We start from the raw sequence: 12,906 nt of genomic DNA on the forward strand, positions 1-12,906 counted from the left end.
TACCATTATAATTAATCAGGATCTGTAATTTGGGACGGATACATCAATAAATGTCTGAGTATTGGCTTGTTAAAATAGGCGGAATAATGGATGATGGAATGACCCATCTTTCAATTGATCTTTAAGTGATTCACGAGATGTAAATCTTCCAGAAGAAAAGAAGATTCAGTGGATGTGTCTCTGTAGAAGTAATTCCACCTAAAATTGTAGTAAATCAAAGCTTAACTTCTGCATAGACTAGATCCAAACTTGCTCTATACCCACAGCCAGCAGCCTGGTAGCTCTCGGGTCCTAAATCGGATAAGTGTCACCGTGCATCGGGCTGAAAATCCATACTTATAGGAGTTATTTTAGTGACAGTGGGCCCTTTGTTTATTTGTAATAACTATGCAGCTGTGACAAAAGACCACTGTTTCAGCCAGCATTAGCATGCAGATTCTCTGGTGTAGTGCTACACCATTTCTGTCAGTACAGTGTGCGTATTGTTTTGGATGGAGGAATGCACTGGATGTCCTCTGCTGTGGGAGCTGGCCAGTTTAACGGATAGCTGTCAAAGTGGACGATTCAGAGAGTGTGGGGGGGGCAAGACTCTACAGCAGGGGGGGGGGATTGCCCCCCGTAGAGCCGCCCCTGAGTTGAAGCGAAAAAGTGCCACGATGGGAAGATAATCCGTTGCCATTGTCAAGTTTCAGAGTGATTGTTTTAAAACTGCTCTTGTAAAGTGAAATAGTTGAATTATTGCAAAAAAAAAAAAAAATCAAGAGTCGAATTACTTGTGTTTGAGTCAAAACTAGTGATCCCACCTACTACAGCATACAAGTAGAGCCTACAATGTGGTAAGAGCCCCTGAGAAGGGAGTAGTTAACTTACTGAACATCTTTCAGTTACTCATGCCTCATTCACACCTTTTCCAGCTCACTGGTTGGTTTCATTGCAGCTAACATGTAAATTGTATTAGCTCTGTTGGTCTTCGCTGCAGCAGGAAGGCCCTGCTCTCATCAAAAGAAGCCATTGTGCTGCTCTGGGTTTGTTGTGTGCCATGCAGGCCCAAGCCCATAGATGACCCTTGTTGTTTCTCGCGCAGGCCTGAGTGAGGCAGATGCGAACCAGAACAATGGCTGCGTCTCGGAGAAGCCAGCGGTGACTGACTCCACAGACCCCCACCAGTGTTGGAGCCCCGCCAGCACAGCTGACCCTGACGCTGCCACACCACGCCCCCACCTGGTCCGCCTCTTCTCCCGAGATGCCCCGGGCCGAGAGGACAACACCTTCAAAGACCGACCCTCCGAATCGGACGAGCTGCAGACCATCCAGGAGCACAGCGGAGCGGCTTCAGAGTGCGGGTCGGAGAGCCAAGAACAGGACCTAGATTAGGCTAGCTTTTTTTTTCCTCCCCTCCCTTTCCTCTATTTTTTTCTTTTTCCTCCTCTGTCGGCTCTCATTTAAGAGAGACGCAAGAACCCCACATTTGACAAACACAAGCGTAATACCAACTGCTAATACAACCATGGCATCCGCAAGCAGCTCTGCACAGGCCGCCTTCGGCCTGGGTCGGAGGAAGAAGAACCCCGGCCTCCTGGATCAGATTGGAAAGTTCTTTGGAGGGGACAAGAAGAGGAAGGGCAAGGTGAGGAAACCAAGAGATTCAGTCCTTCTTATGTACCTTAGTTTGTTCTGCAGAGTGGCTCCCAGAACCACTTGTTACTTGTGATTCGCTAACACACATTGTTAGAATCTGTTGTCAGATATCTGTCATGTATAATAGTGTTGGTTTTACTGTTGATTTTATGTTAAACCAAAGTCTGACATTGTCATGCGATTCACATTACCTGGCTGATCCTGAATCGACACTGGATAATGACTTTGGGCGGGGGTTATTTTCTTCGTTTTGTTTTTTTGTTTTAATTCTAAAGACGCTGTGATTTTGACCCATTTAAGAATATTTCTTTATTCTGTTTATTTGAATGGTACTGACATTAATAACATTTTCCTCTTCAGTCAGATCTAATATCTCTAGATGTAACGTTATAGTGTTTCACATGTTGCTGTCATTAAGCTTGTTGTTAATTGGAACGTTTGTCAAACTGGAGAACAGCTCAGTTCAGGTACTTTTTGCAATGATGGTGATGATAAGCTGGGAAATTCACCTCCTTGTATGTAAAAAAAAATTTTAAGCTATAATTTGATAAACGAGCCACAGGGAGGTACTTCACTACTGTTTGCACGTTGCCACAGTCTGCTAAGTCACTTTCAAAGTTGAGGATGAAATGATGCTACAACTGATCAAACAAGTAGTACATGTACAGTGTATTAGCATATAAATAAGTATATTAGTGTAGGAGCTTAATATCATCCCAGGTTTGGGAATATACAAGTCTGCATCCTGTTAAGAAAGAACAGGCTTGTCTGGCAGGCGAGCGATTATGAAGCATCTGAGCCTGCGCTGCTTTCTAATAACCATGTACTCCGATGTTGTTGAGATGACCTCCTTTATGAACAGTAGCAAATCTTTAACAGTATTCCTGTGAGGCCCACTTTGTTCAAAAAATTAAGAAAGAGAGAAAGAAAATCCCATTTTAAAAAAAAAAACCCAAAAACAACAACAACATTTTTTTTATATATGTTGCTATAGTGCCTGCCAATAGTCTGAACATTTGTGATAGCAAATGTTCCATTTATTCTCCTGGCACCAGTCTTGGCAGCGTTGCCACAGCTCAGCCAGCTCCACTCGCTTTCGGTCCATTCAGCGATGCCCTCTGGAGGTGGTGACGAAATAGAAAATTCCAAGCTTCAGCACCTAATCTGGTTTATGAGCGCAGAGAGTTTACCACACAGCGCGGAGTATATCTGCTTGTCTTGATGATGCTACTGCAGCAAGCTGAGCCTGCAATGTAGTTCTCTGAGAAAGAAGGAATGGAAGTGCGCTTGATCTGTATGATCCATCACGAGTCACGTCTACTCACTGTGACAGCTGTCTGAAAACATGATAATAGTTTGAAAGGAATCATATGGTATGGCGAGCTTATTCCTGTGGGCAACAATATCTCTCTGATTGTATGCTTTTTCCTTTTGTAAAGCTCTTCTAACCCCGCAGAGTGCTAATCAGAGTGCTTTGGCACATAATAATTGCAGAGAAATCATTGAACAACATGAAAATATGCATTTTTCCCTTTGCCTTATGCCAGCCATGAAATTGTTTTCAGTGTAAGATTCAGGATAAAATGGGGTTTTATATATCTTTATTTATATATATAGATATATAGATAGATATATAGATATAGATAGATATATTAGTGTATTAAAAAAAATCTCAATCACAGTTCTTTTTTTCCCCCTAGCCTGTTCAGCTGATCAGACATTATTTTACTTTGGAAAAAAAATTAAGGGAACGTGTCGACAGAACAAATTATGAAGCGTTCATGCAATGTCAGCTCTTAATTCGCTGCCGTGTTTCTTTGATTTCTCTCATTCTTGCCGTGGCCATGAAATTGTATCTTGTTTCTCGTATTGATGGCGAGTCTACAAAAGACAAACTATAAATATATATTTATGTGTTCACCGAGGATTTGCCTTCAAATGAACGAGTGCTCACATCTCAAATAAATGATAGGTTGGTCTCACCTCTGTTGCCTCTAGCAAAACAAACAACACAGAAAAAAAAAAAAAAAAACCTGCACTAATTTTTGGCTGCAAACATTTATTTTTCCAGAAAGATTTCCTCTTAAAGACAGATATTTTTGAATCTCAGTATCTAGTCTGTGTGCACAGATTCTCCACAGACGTTCCTGATGCATACTTTGATTTGCGGGCTGCAGTATTAGTAAGACAGATTGTCTCAGTGTTTCTCGTTGGATTGTGAATATGCATGCTTATTTCAGTAGAGTTGAATTGTTTTCATACCGGCAGATGTGGAGTCTATTGCACACTGATCCCTCGTGCTTATTAATGTTCTTTCTGTCTGATTTATTTACATATTTTTCAATCTAAACCTGAGTCGGGGCTTTGAGAAGATATAAAGACCGTCCCCAAGTAGTCTAAAATTGTGAGAAGACGCCATAAAAAACAAACTCAGGTCTTAGGACACAATACAGCTGCAGTTAATCTGCATCTGAATAGTAACGGGATTTGATTATTTCAAACAGGGATAATGATGTGCTAATTGGATAGAAAATTACGTTTGCATGAGCATTAGCTGTTCAAGCAGAAATGAAGACTCATAAAGAACTGAGAATAATTATGAAGTCTTAATTTGCCTCCTAATTTTCCGAATGGCATGCATAGTGAGTCATATTCTAGTGCAGGAGTAGTGTCAGGCTTTTTACAGGACAGCTCACAGTTGGAGCCCAATGTTTTGAGGACTCTTAAATGCCAGGGTCTTGGGATGGGGGAGAGGGGCTCTGCGACCCCCTGTCTCATTGCTTTGCTCACCTCAGGTTCTCATGTGATCCATGATCCAGTCTGAGATTTTATTTAAAACAACAGTGGCCTAGCAATAATCCACTGCTGTGTAATGCCTTTGTAATAACTGTATCTGCTGTGACCGGTGATCTGTTCCTAACCTGATCCTGTTTAAGCTTTTTGGATATTTGCTTGATTAAAACTCTTTAACAACATCAGCACTCTCATTGTTTTTGTTTTAACTGTGTTTGGCTCAATGTCTCTTTCTAGTTCTAAGTGCAATAAATTATTTTAACTGCTCTAACAACTGTTTAACTCGTATTTACTGCAGATCAGAGGGGAAATAAGGGTGAAAAAAATCATGTTAAACTATACTTTTTGGTTGTAAAGGCTGAGCCAGAAGACAAGATACTATATTTAACTGTTCAGTCAGTCATATAAATATGAGGCATTATTGGAAAGCTGATCTACTTTTTATTTCTACTTGGAGCTAAGTAATGGATGACTGGATTGAATTGTTTGTATGAGTCTGAAGATGAAATGAAAAGATAATACAACAGAGCTGAGTTCAGTGATTACCTAAAGCTGATTGAAAACAGAAGTTTATGTTCAGCACTATAAGACCAAGAAACAAGTCGGCCACTGTGGCACAGTAACTTACTGCAGACTAAAAACAAATGCTGTCTTTTGAGGAGATTGGCCGGCGGGGGGGAGGAATGTACAAGCATTTCAAGTGTTTCCTCTGTGTGTTTGGGTTATGCACCACTTAGCAAATATAATCAATCTAATAATGGAAGTGTGTGTGTGGAAAAGCATGAGGTGGGAGGAAGGACTGAAGATGTTTCAATTAAAACAAACAAAAACAAATTGTCTTGTATTGCTATTAATTGGTATTATTGACTATGACTAATGATTATTGAATACAAGTAATTTTGACTTTAAAAATGTGTTTGTTCTGTTTTGGGCTTGTTTGTTTTTTTGTTAGTAGTAGCTACTGTAGCCAGTTTACCTCCAGCTCTTACCTCCACTAAGTTAAAAAACAAGTGGGTTATAATTTTAAATGTGGTGAAATTATAGTAATACTGAAAATTATTGGAATTTAAAATGAATAATAAATGTTCCCCAAAACTTGGAACCACATTCAAATGAATGCTACGCTACTTGCAACTTTGGTTGCTCTAAAAAAAGAAAAAAAAACTGCATAGGCTACACGGAGTACTAAGTGATAACCACAGTGGTTTGACAATTTAAAAAGAAAATACAATTTGTAAGTTACAAATTACAAATAACCAAATATTAACTTTATTGTTGATATGGTTAGTTTTGATATGGTAACCAGTTATCTTGTAAGGTGCCAGTCACATTTATAATTTCATAGGTAAAAAGAGACAGTCTATTATAGAATATTTGTAAGTCTTATTAAAGGCAGGATAGGCAATAATGACAAAACGTAAAGAAGTAATGAAGCTCTTGACAAGTGACCACTTTATTGCAGGATTAAACTAGGTTTACTGCTAGCTAACGGCTAACATCGACCTGCTTCTGCTGCATAAATGGCTGCCTTGCTTAGTCACTACAAAACCGGTAAGGGGGAGCCAAAATTGCATGGTTGTAGACTGGTGAAGAGGCTACAAAAGAGATGAAAATTTACGGTTGAATTTACATAATGTTAGCCCAGCTAACAAAACTGAAAACTCGAGTAAACAGTTGTTGTAGCCCTCAAACTGTCATGGTAGTCTTTGTGCTAAGCTAGTAGTCTCTTAACTACATCGCCATAGTTAGCATGAATTAGAGCTCTGAAGACTCGACAAATAAACATGAGTATATTTGACAAATGTCAAACTATTTCATTAAAACAATAATGGCAGCTCAGTGCAGTCTCAATTAAGGAATGGAAATAGAAAAACATGTAGGTATTTAACATGAAAAGTGGCTGGCACAAAGAGCTAAAATCTCAAGGAACTTTAGCAGACACTTAAATGAAAGCAGCACACAAATCCAAAAAAACTCCGTCACACCTGCTTGATGTCGTTTCTCTTCAGACATAAAGCTATCAGTGATTGCAACCGCCCTCTCTTTCAGATGCCAATTAAGTTTAAAAAGTAGTTCCAGAAGCTGAACAGAACCACTGCAGAAACTTGGTTTTAATGCCTCCATATCATTTGCTCAAGAGCCGAATGGCTCCATTAACAGCAGGAGAGGCACTAATGGACGACCCCGCCCCCTGTTTTTTTTTTTTTGTCTTCTCAAAACTAATGTGTAATATTCATTTGAAATGTAGATGAAGCACTCACAGGAGCAGTTACAGAAGTTATTATGCACATGTTTCACCAAATGATAAAGAAAATGGAAGAGAGCAAAACAGAGAAAACAAAAGGAAAAGGATTTACTCTCCTCAAAGGGGGCAACTGACAGAAAATGAGGATATAGCAACAAAAATCCTGCCAATTTTTACTTTTTCTTCTCCTCTCAGTCACCGAGATCACTCGAATTCCTCAACTTTTTTCATTCACACCTCCACTCACACATAAGCATTAAAGGGTCAGCACTGAAGCAGCAGAGAGCACACAAAGACATCACTGAGGAAATGCAAGAAGAAAACAGGGCGTCCCTGTTTCTGGGAAGTTTTTATTGTAATTTTACATTTTTTCTTTCTTTTTCTTTTTCTTTTTTTTAAACAAAACCCATTAAAGTTAGTGTGTGTGACACCAGATGGCTCTCAGATTGCGTAATGGTGTTGGCAGTAAAGTTTTCCCCCTTTGGTTACCTTAAGGTTCTTTGATGTGAGGTAATGGATGTGAATCCTCCTCTCCCACACACACACACATACAGAGGTTTTCCTGTTACATTAGTAGGGTCACTGAAACTGATCAACGCACTAACATTAGCACACAGTGAGTAGGTGGAAATGAATTTTGTTCCTTTTTCTCTGGGTTGCTGCTTATTGCCGCTATTTGTGTTAGTTTTATGCATTTCACCTGCCACCTTTTTGTGTCCCCGTGATGTTTCCATCAGTTAAATATTTTAAATGCACCGCAGTTCTCACACAGGCATAAAAAGTCACCTCGATGTACCCTTTAAAGCATGACTTTAAAGCAATTAGCTGCATTTAATTCTACTTTGGGATGATAATTACTCTTTATTTTTGACATCAACCCTTTGACAGGAGAACACAGACAACTCCAACAGCTCATTTGTACCATTTTTGTTTTGAATAGCTTGTGGCTAGAGGTTTTGCCCCTAAAGGTTATGAGGTGGCCTGCAACGATTTTGCACAATGATATCATCAGCCACTTCTGAATACACCACGACTTTCAGGAGTGAAGACATTCACACCTTGATGCAGCAGCACTGTCCATTATGAAACACTCTAAAATTAAAACTAAAATTAGTCATGTTTCAGGTAGTTAACACCATATGTGACATTATTTTCAATTGGCTAAATTAGAGATTCATGAAATCCCAACCTTGCTGACATTTACTATTAGCGACACTGAGTAAAGGTCAGTGAAGCCATATTACTGTTATGCTTCCTTCCCTTTTTTTTCCAGGGCTCTTTCCGAGGCGCTCTCTCCCCGGGCCCTCAGAAAGCTTCTGCAACTTCCCCACGTAAGCGCGGGGCCGAGAACGCCGTGGTCCATTTCTTCCGCACGATTGTGAGTAATCCCTAAAGTGAACTGTACCTTAGAAACACTCATATCCTCTCACACCAGACATTTCACATTGAGTCAGACATGTTTTTTGTCAGCGTGGGCTTTTCTTCCATTGTTATTCAGTATTTGTGTCTTTACTCTCCTATTACTTCCTTTGGTCTCTAACTAAAAGCCTTTTCCGCCTGCGTCGTGAAGAATGAGTCAAATAACGTTGAGTCAAACAAAGTTGAGTCCTTGCAGCGATTTGATGACACTGCAGAAGTGGTGGTGTTGAAAATGTCATGAGAAAACCCCGCTTTGATTTAGGGACTTGTATGATACAGAAAGTAAATCAAGATAATCGCCTAAAAGTAATCAAAGTAATCGCCTTTAATAGAAGTTCTTGCAGTTAACAGTCTTTGCACCCCATTGTGGGACTTATCGAACAGTGCCAGCTGCTGGTTGGTGGACCAGATTGTGCGTTTAGCATCTCGCGACATAAAGTGCCAATTCTTATTGGCTATTCGCCTTTTTATCAATTATGGCATTTTGTAGTCACAAGATCTGTTTATTTAATTGGAACCGTCTCATTTGCTGAGGTCGACGTTAATATGCTCGCCGTCATACGTGATGAACGATTCAAGTGGCGGGAACAGGCCACCGCTCTGTGAAAACCTTCTTACCTTCTGTCATTAACTCTTCTTCAGGTGTCCCCTGCCCCTCCCAAGTCTAGGGTGAGTCTTTCTTACTTTGTTAAAAGGATTCTGCATTTATGTTTGATTCGAAATGACAGCTGCGATAGGCTACAGACCCTAACGTGCATAAGCAGTTAAGAGGATGGATGGTGTATCTTTATGGTGTATCATAAGGTCTAAAGACACTGAATAAAGGTACATTTTTTAAAAATGTAATATTTTATTTATTGTTTTCTAATAGAATCAGTTTCAGGTAGTAAAGGTCAGCTCGTTGAGCATCAGTTGAAACAGTAAATACAGATGAGATGTGTAAATGTGCAGAAACAGCCATGGGGAACATATATGTGCAGCTTTATGCTTTGTGGGCAATGCTTTCCTTGCTAAATGTCACTAAATTTGTGCTCTTTTCGATGTGAGCATCTGCCTTGCTCCTCCTTCCTCTACCTCCCTTTGCACCTCCTGTGCACCTGCCTTCCCCTCTGTGACCCTGTGACTCCCCTCCTTCCCTCTGGATGGACTCTCCTACCTGCCTCCTCTCCTTCCCATCCCGCCTTTGCACTGAGTAAGACACCCTTTTTTTGCTATATGTCTCCTCTCTCTCTCCTATCTCTTGTCTTTGTCTTTCGCTTCTCTACACACCCAGTGGAGAGGACTAGCAGCCAAGATAGGCCTGGTAGGTGGTTTAAAACACACAAAAAAAATCCAAATGGAGGTATCATGCCTAATTAAACTTGAAGGAAGCTGAGTTCATCTTCTCAAACTGCCTTCAGCATGATGCCTGTGGCTCTCTTTCCATTTACTCTCCATCATCCACTTAAGCCTTCATAATCTGTCCATACATCAGCGATAATGCCCTCATTTCCTTCCTTGACTTAAGTCCATTTTCAAAGTATATCAGTTCCATTTGGTGACCTCGCAGCCCGACTCATCCACATCATGTGCGCATATTGTGCATCCATGATAACACAGGCCTACTCCTCTTCATCATCCTTGTTGCATTTCCGAAATTACTTTGAGAACGACTGAAGCGAGGCCGCCTTCTGCTTCATTTGGCAAGCATTCAATTTAATGTCTCTATCATGTATGTGAAGCAGCAGCAGGATGACTGTGGATAAAAGTGAAAAAGCAGACTTGCTTAGGGGCTGTGCAGAAATTACTGGCAAGGGAGAGAATGAAGTTGTTCTTTGGACCCGAGTATTCAAATTTGTTTAAATAGTTATTTATTACACAAGTATACTCACCAGCTACATTATTAGGCATGCCTAAAACTGGTTCAGGCTTGTTATGGTCTAATGATGTGAGGAATATTTTCTTGGTGCATTTTGGGCCCTTTAGTACCAACTGGGCATTGTTTAAACCAGGGGTCTCGAACCAGGCCTCGCTGGCTTGTGTCCTGCAGGTTTTAGATGTATCCTTGATCCAACAGAGCTGATTTAAATGGCTGAATGACCTCCTCAACATGTCCTGAAGTTCTCTAGAGGCCTGATAATGAACTAATCATTTGATTCAGGTGTGCTGACATCTAAAACCTGCAGCCCACCAGCCTTCAAGGCCTGGTGTTCGAGACCCCTGGTTTAAACACCACAAACTGCCTGACTATTGGTAGCACGGTGCACCTAATAAAGTGCTTAATTACACTTTTAGAAAAAGCCTTTGTTTTTGTTTTCATCATGTGTCAAGTGTCATAAGGGTGGTACATGAATAAAGGCAATGGACTAAAAGGATTTGAATGTGTTGCGAGGACAGCCTAATTTAAGCTCGGCTCCCTGCTGTAATTTTCAGACGGTCCCTAACTGCTTTTCTCAGAGCAGTCCTCAGTATGTTGGGTTGATTACATTTTTACACCTACTTGAAAAGAATGTCCAAGGACTTTCATCCTAGTGTCTGAAATATTACCAGATTGAAACACTGATTATGCTGATTAACAATCAGCACTTGGGGTGTTTTTAAAAGGCACACCGATCCATCAATGCAGGGCAGTTTTAAATGTCAACACCTATGATAATACGAATGGTCCTCTTCTATTTATCAAACAGAAGAAATGACATTCAAATAATCAGCAAAAACTGGATTTGCTGCTTGATGGTTTTATGCATAATTCAAATATTTGGATGAAAACCTCACCAGCGGATTGCAGCATATTCAGCAAACATTTACACGATTTTTGGAAAGCACACCAATCTGTCACGAAGAAAACCATCCCTTGTAACTCTGAATTTATCATTGTCATATGCTGGGCTGGAAATTTCTTCAGGACTCTCTATCAGAGGATTAAGAGATGGCTGAGCTTTCTGCAGAGTCCTTTAACACACTTTAATTCTTCCCTCCCACTGCCAGGGCCCCCAGAAGTCACAGTCTGCTAAAGGCAAGAAGGCCAGTGCAGGGGACGGCAAAGGCACCCTGACTAGGATCTTCAAAATGGTAAAAAAAAAAAAAAAATCACACTGCTTTCTCTGTTTCTTCATGCTGATTTTCTTCACTAGTAATGCAAACAGAAAATGATTCTCCCTAATCCCTCTCCGTGCCTTGTCTTCTTCTTTGCCACAGTGATAATATCAGCAGCAGAGTGAGTAACCGATACTTGGTGGAGGGATACTTGAGTTTGAGTCGCTGCTCGTTTGTTCAGCATTGATATGCTTAGAAGCCATTGTAATGTCATTGCTAAAGCAGGCAGCAGCAGAATAATAAGAGGCTTTTAGACACAAAGTTGTTCATCGTGCACGCTACAAGCTTTACGCCAGCGCTGATATAATCATGCAGAAGATCCACTTTTGATGAGGGTTCGCTGGGACTATTTCTAATGCTTATAATATAACCCCTTTTTTATGCTGTTACAAAATAAGGTCTGGCATTAATCATGTGACAAGCAATACAGTGTTTAGTTTAGTTTAGTCCTTTTTTTGTGTTCGGGAATGTATTAACTGGCACAAAAAACACATTAGCAGCCAAAATATAGGAGCTGCACAGGAGCAGCTGATCTCCCGCTGCCTCCATCTGTCAATGTGTTTTATTGTGTGATTCTCTGGTGTTTAAGACGCAGGTAATTTACAAACAGATGAGAGAACTGATGCAAAAATAATAAAGAAGCGGAGAAAATTTAAATGAATGTCACATAGACAGACAGCAATAATGTTCCAAGTCTGTACTAATGCGTATCCCATAGATTAGCACTGGCTGATTGCATGTTTCTGTTATGTTAAAAAAAAAATTATATTCACCATCATTTATATTTTCACCATCAGCTTCACATTGCTGCCTTCACGGCCCCTCCAGAGCAGTTCCTAATAACCAGATTTGTTTTGGTGCGTCTTGAAGAGGAGTGTGAGTCTTCATGCTCTGCTAGTTATTTCCTGACAGGATTTAATTAGCCAGCCACTCTGACTGTACCTGAGATTGTTATTTAGCTTAGCGATTACTGGTGGTAGAGAGATATTCAAATTTCCCCTGGGCAGCATCCCCGTCTGTAGTGCTAAATTGTTGTCAGTGAGCTACAAGAGTGTAAACAGCTCAAGAGGCGACGCACTCCTGGGACGCTCCATTTGAATCTTCCTAATAAGGCTGATTAGTGTTGACTTAGTGCTGTCACAGCAGCATTTCTACACATAAATGTCAGCAAGGCCCAAATGGAAGTAAGATATTTTTTTTAAGTCCGAACACCATTGCTCCCTTTCGGGACAGATATCGAGTTTCACGTGAAATGGCTAGAGCAGTCAGCAGCCGCTGTTTTATGAATAAAAAGCCGTGTACATTGCAGGATTATCTCCTACTGCAGTCTGTAAAGATTTGTCTCATTTGAATAATCTTTATGCCTTTTGCTCTGCTTGCTTTTTCTGGCAGAGTAGCAGGCACGAACAAGAACAAGCGAGACAGGAAAAAAAATAAAAAATTCAATAAAGTCTGTAAAGAGAGAGCTCTGAGATAAAAGCAGCCTGTCTGCTCTGGACTCTTTTTGGGATGAAAATCAATGGGTGACTGGAAATCTTTGCTTTGAAGATGACAAAGCAAATGTATTTGCAACTGGCCAACGATCTTCAACCTGTCCTGCTCTCATGTTTCCTCTGTGCTGGATGAGCCCCAGCTTTTACAAACTCTGACTACATTTCTGATACCTTTCACAGACTTTTTCCCTATTTTTGTTTCATTTTCTTACAATTCTGTTTGGCGTTCACATTTTTTTTTTT

The 12,906-nt window shown here is 40.4% G+C and overlaps 2 protein-coding genes across 5 annotated transcripts in view; both read left to right on the forward strand.

Moving 5' to 3' along the window:
- mbpb (myelin basic protein b) overlaps window positions 1-1,379 on the forward strand; it is a 58,598-nt gene extending 57,219 nt beyond the window's left edge. For both annotated transcript variants that reach the window (XM_005743234.2, XM_005743233.2), the window contains exon 4: window positions 1,085-1,379. In XM_005743234.2, the coding sequence (XP_005743291.1) occupies window positions 1,085-1,374 (290 nt within the window). In that variant the 3' untranslated portion in view covers window positions 1,375-1,379. The remainder of the gene's footprint in view (window positions 1-1,084) is intronic.
- LOC102201739 (myelin basic protein-like) overlaps window positions 1,379-12,906 on the forward strand; it is a 14,461-nt gene continuing 2,933 nt past the window's right edge. Inside the window, exons 1-6 of one of the 3 annotated variants that reach the window (XM_005743230.2) lie at window positions 1,380-1,627; window positions 7,950-8,054; window positions 8,738-8,764; window positions 9,369-9,398; window positions 11,063-11,146; window positions 11,273-11,291. In XM_005743230.2, the coding sequence (XP_005743287.1) occupies window positions 1,508-1,627; window positions 7,950-8,054; window positions 8,738-8,764; window positions 9,369-9,398; window positions 11,063-11,146; window positions 11,273-11,275 (369 nt within the window). In that variant the 5' untranslated portion in view covers window positions 1,380-1,507 and the 3' untranslated portion in view covers window positions 11,276-11,291. Of the gene's footprint in view, window positions 1,628-7,949; window positions 8,055-8,737; window positions 8,765-9,368; window positions 9,399-11,062; window positions 11,147-11,272; window positions 11,292-12,906 lie in introns of all 3 variants that reach the window. The other 2 variants (XM_005743229.2, XM_005743232.2) reach the window with 2 other exon arrangements.

The sequence above is a fragment of the Pundamilia nyererei genome, unplaced genomic scaffold (genome assembly GCF_000239375.1).
Source record: "Pundamilia nyererei isolate P.nyererei 1_Seehausen unplaced genomic scaffold, PunNye1.0 scaffold00129, whole genome shotgun sequence".
Lineage (NCBI taxonomy): Eukaryota > Metazoa > Chordata > Actinopteri > Cichliformes > Cichlidae > Pundamilia > Pundamilia nyererei.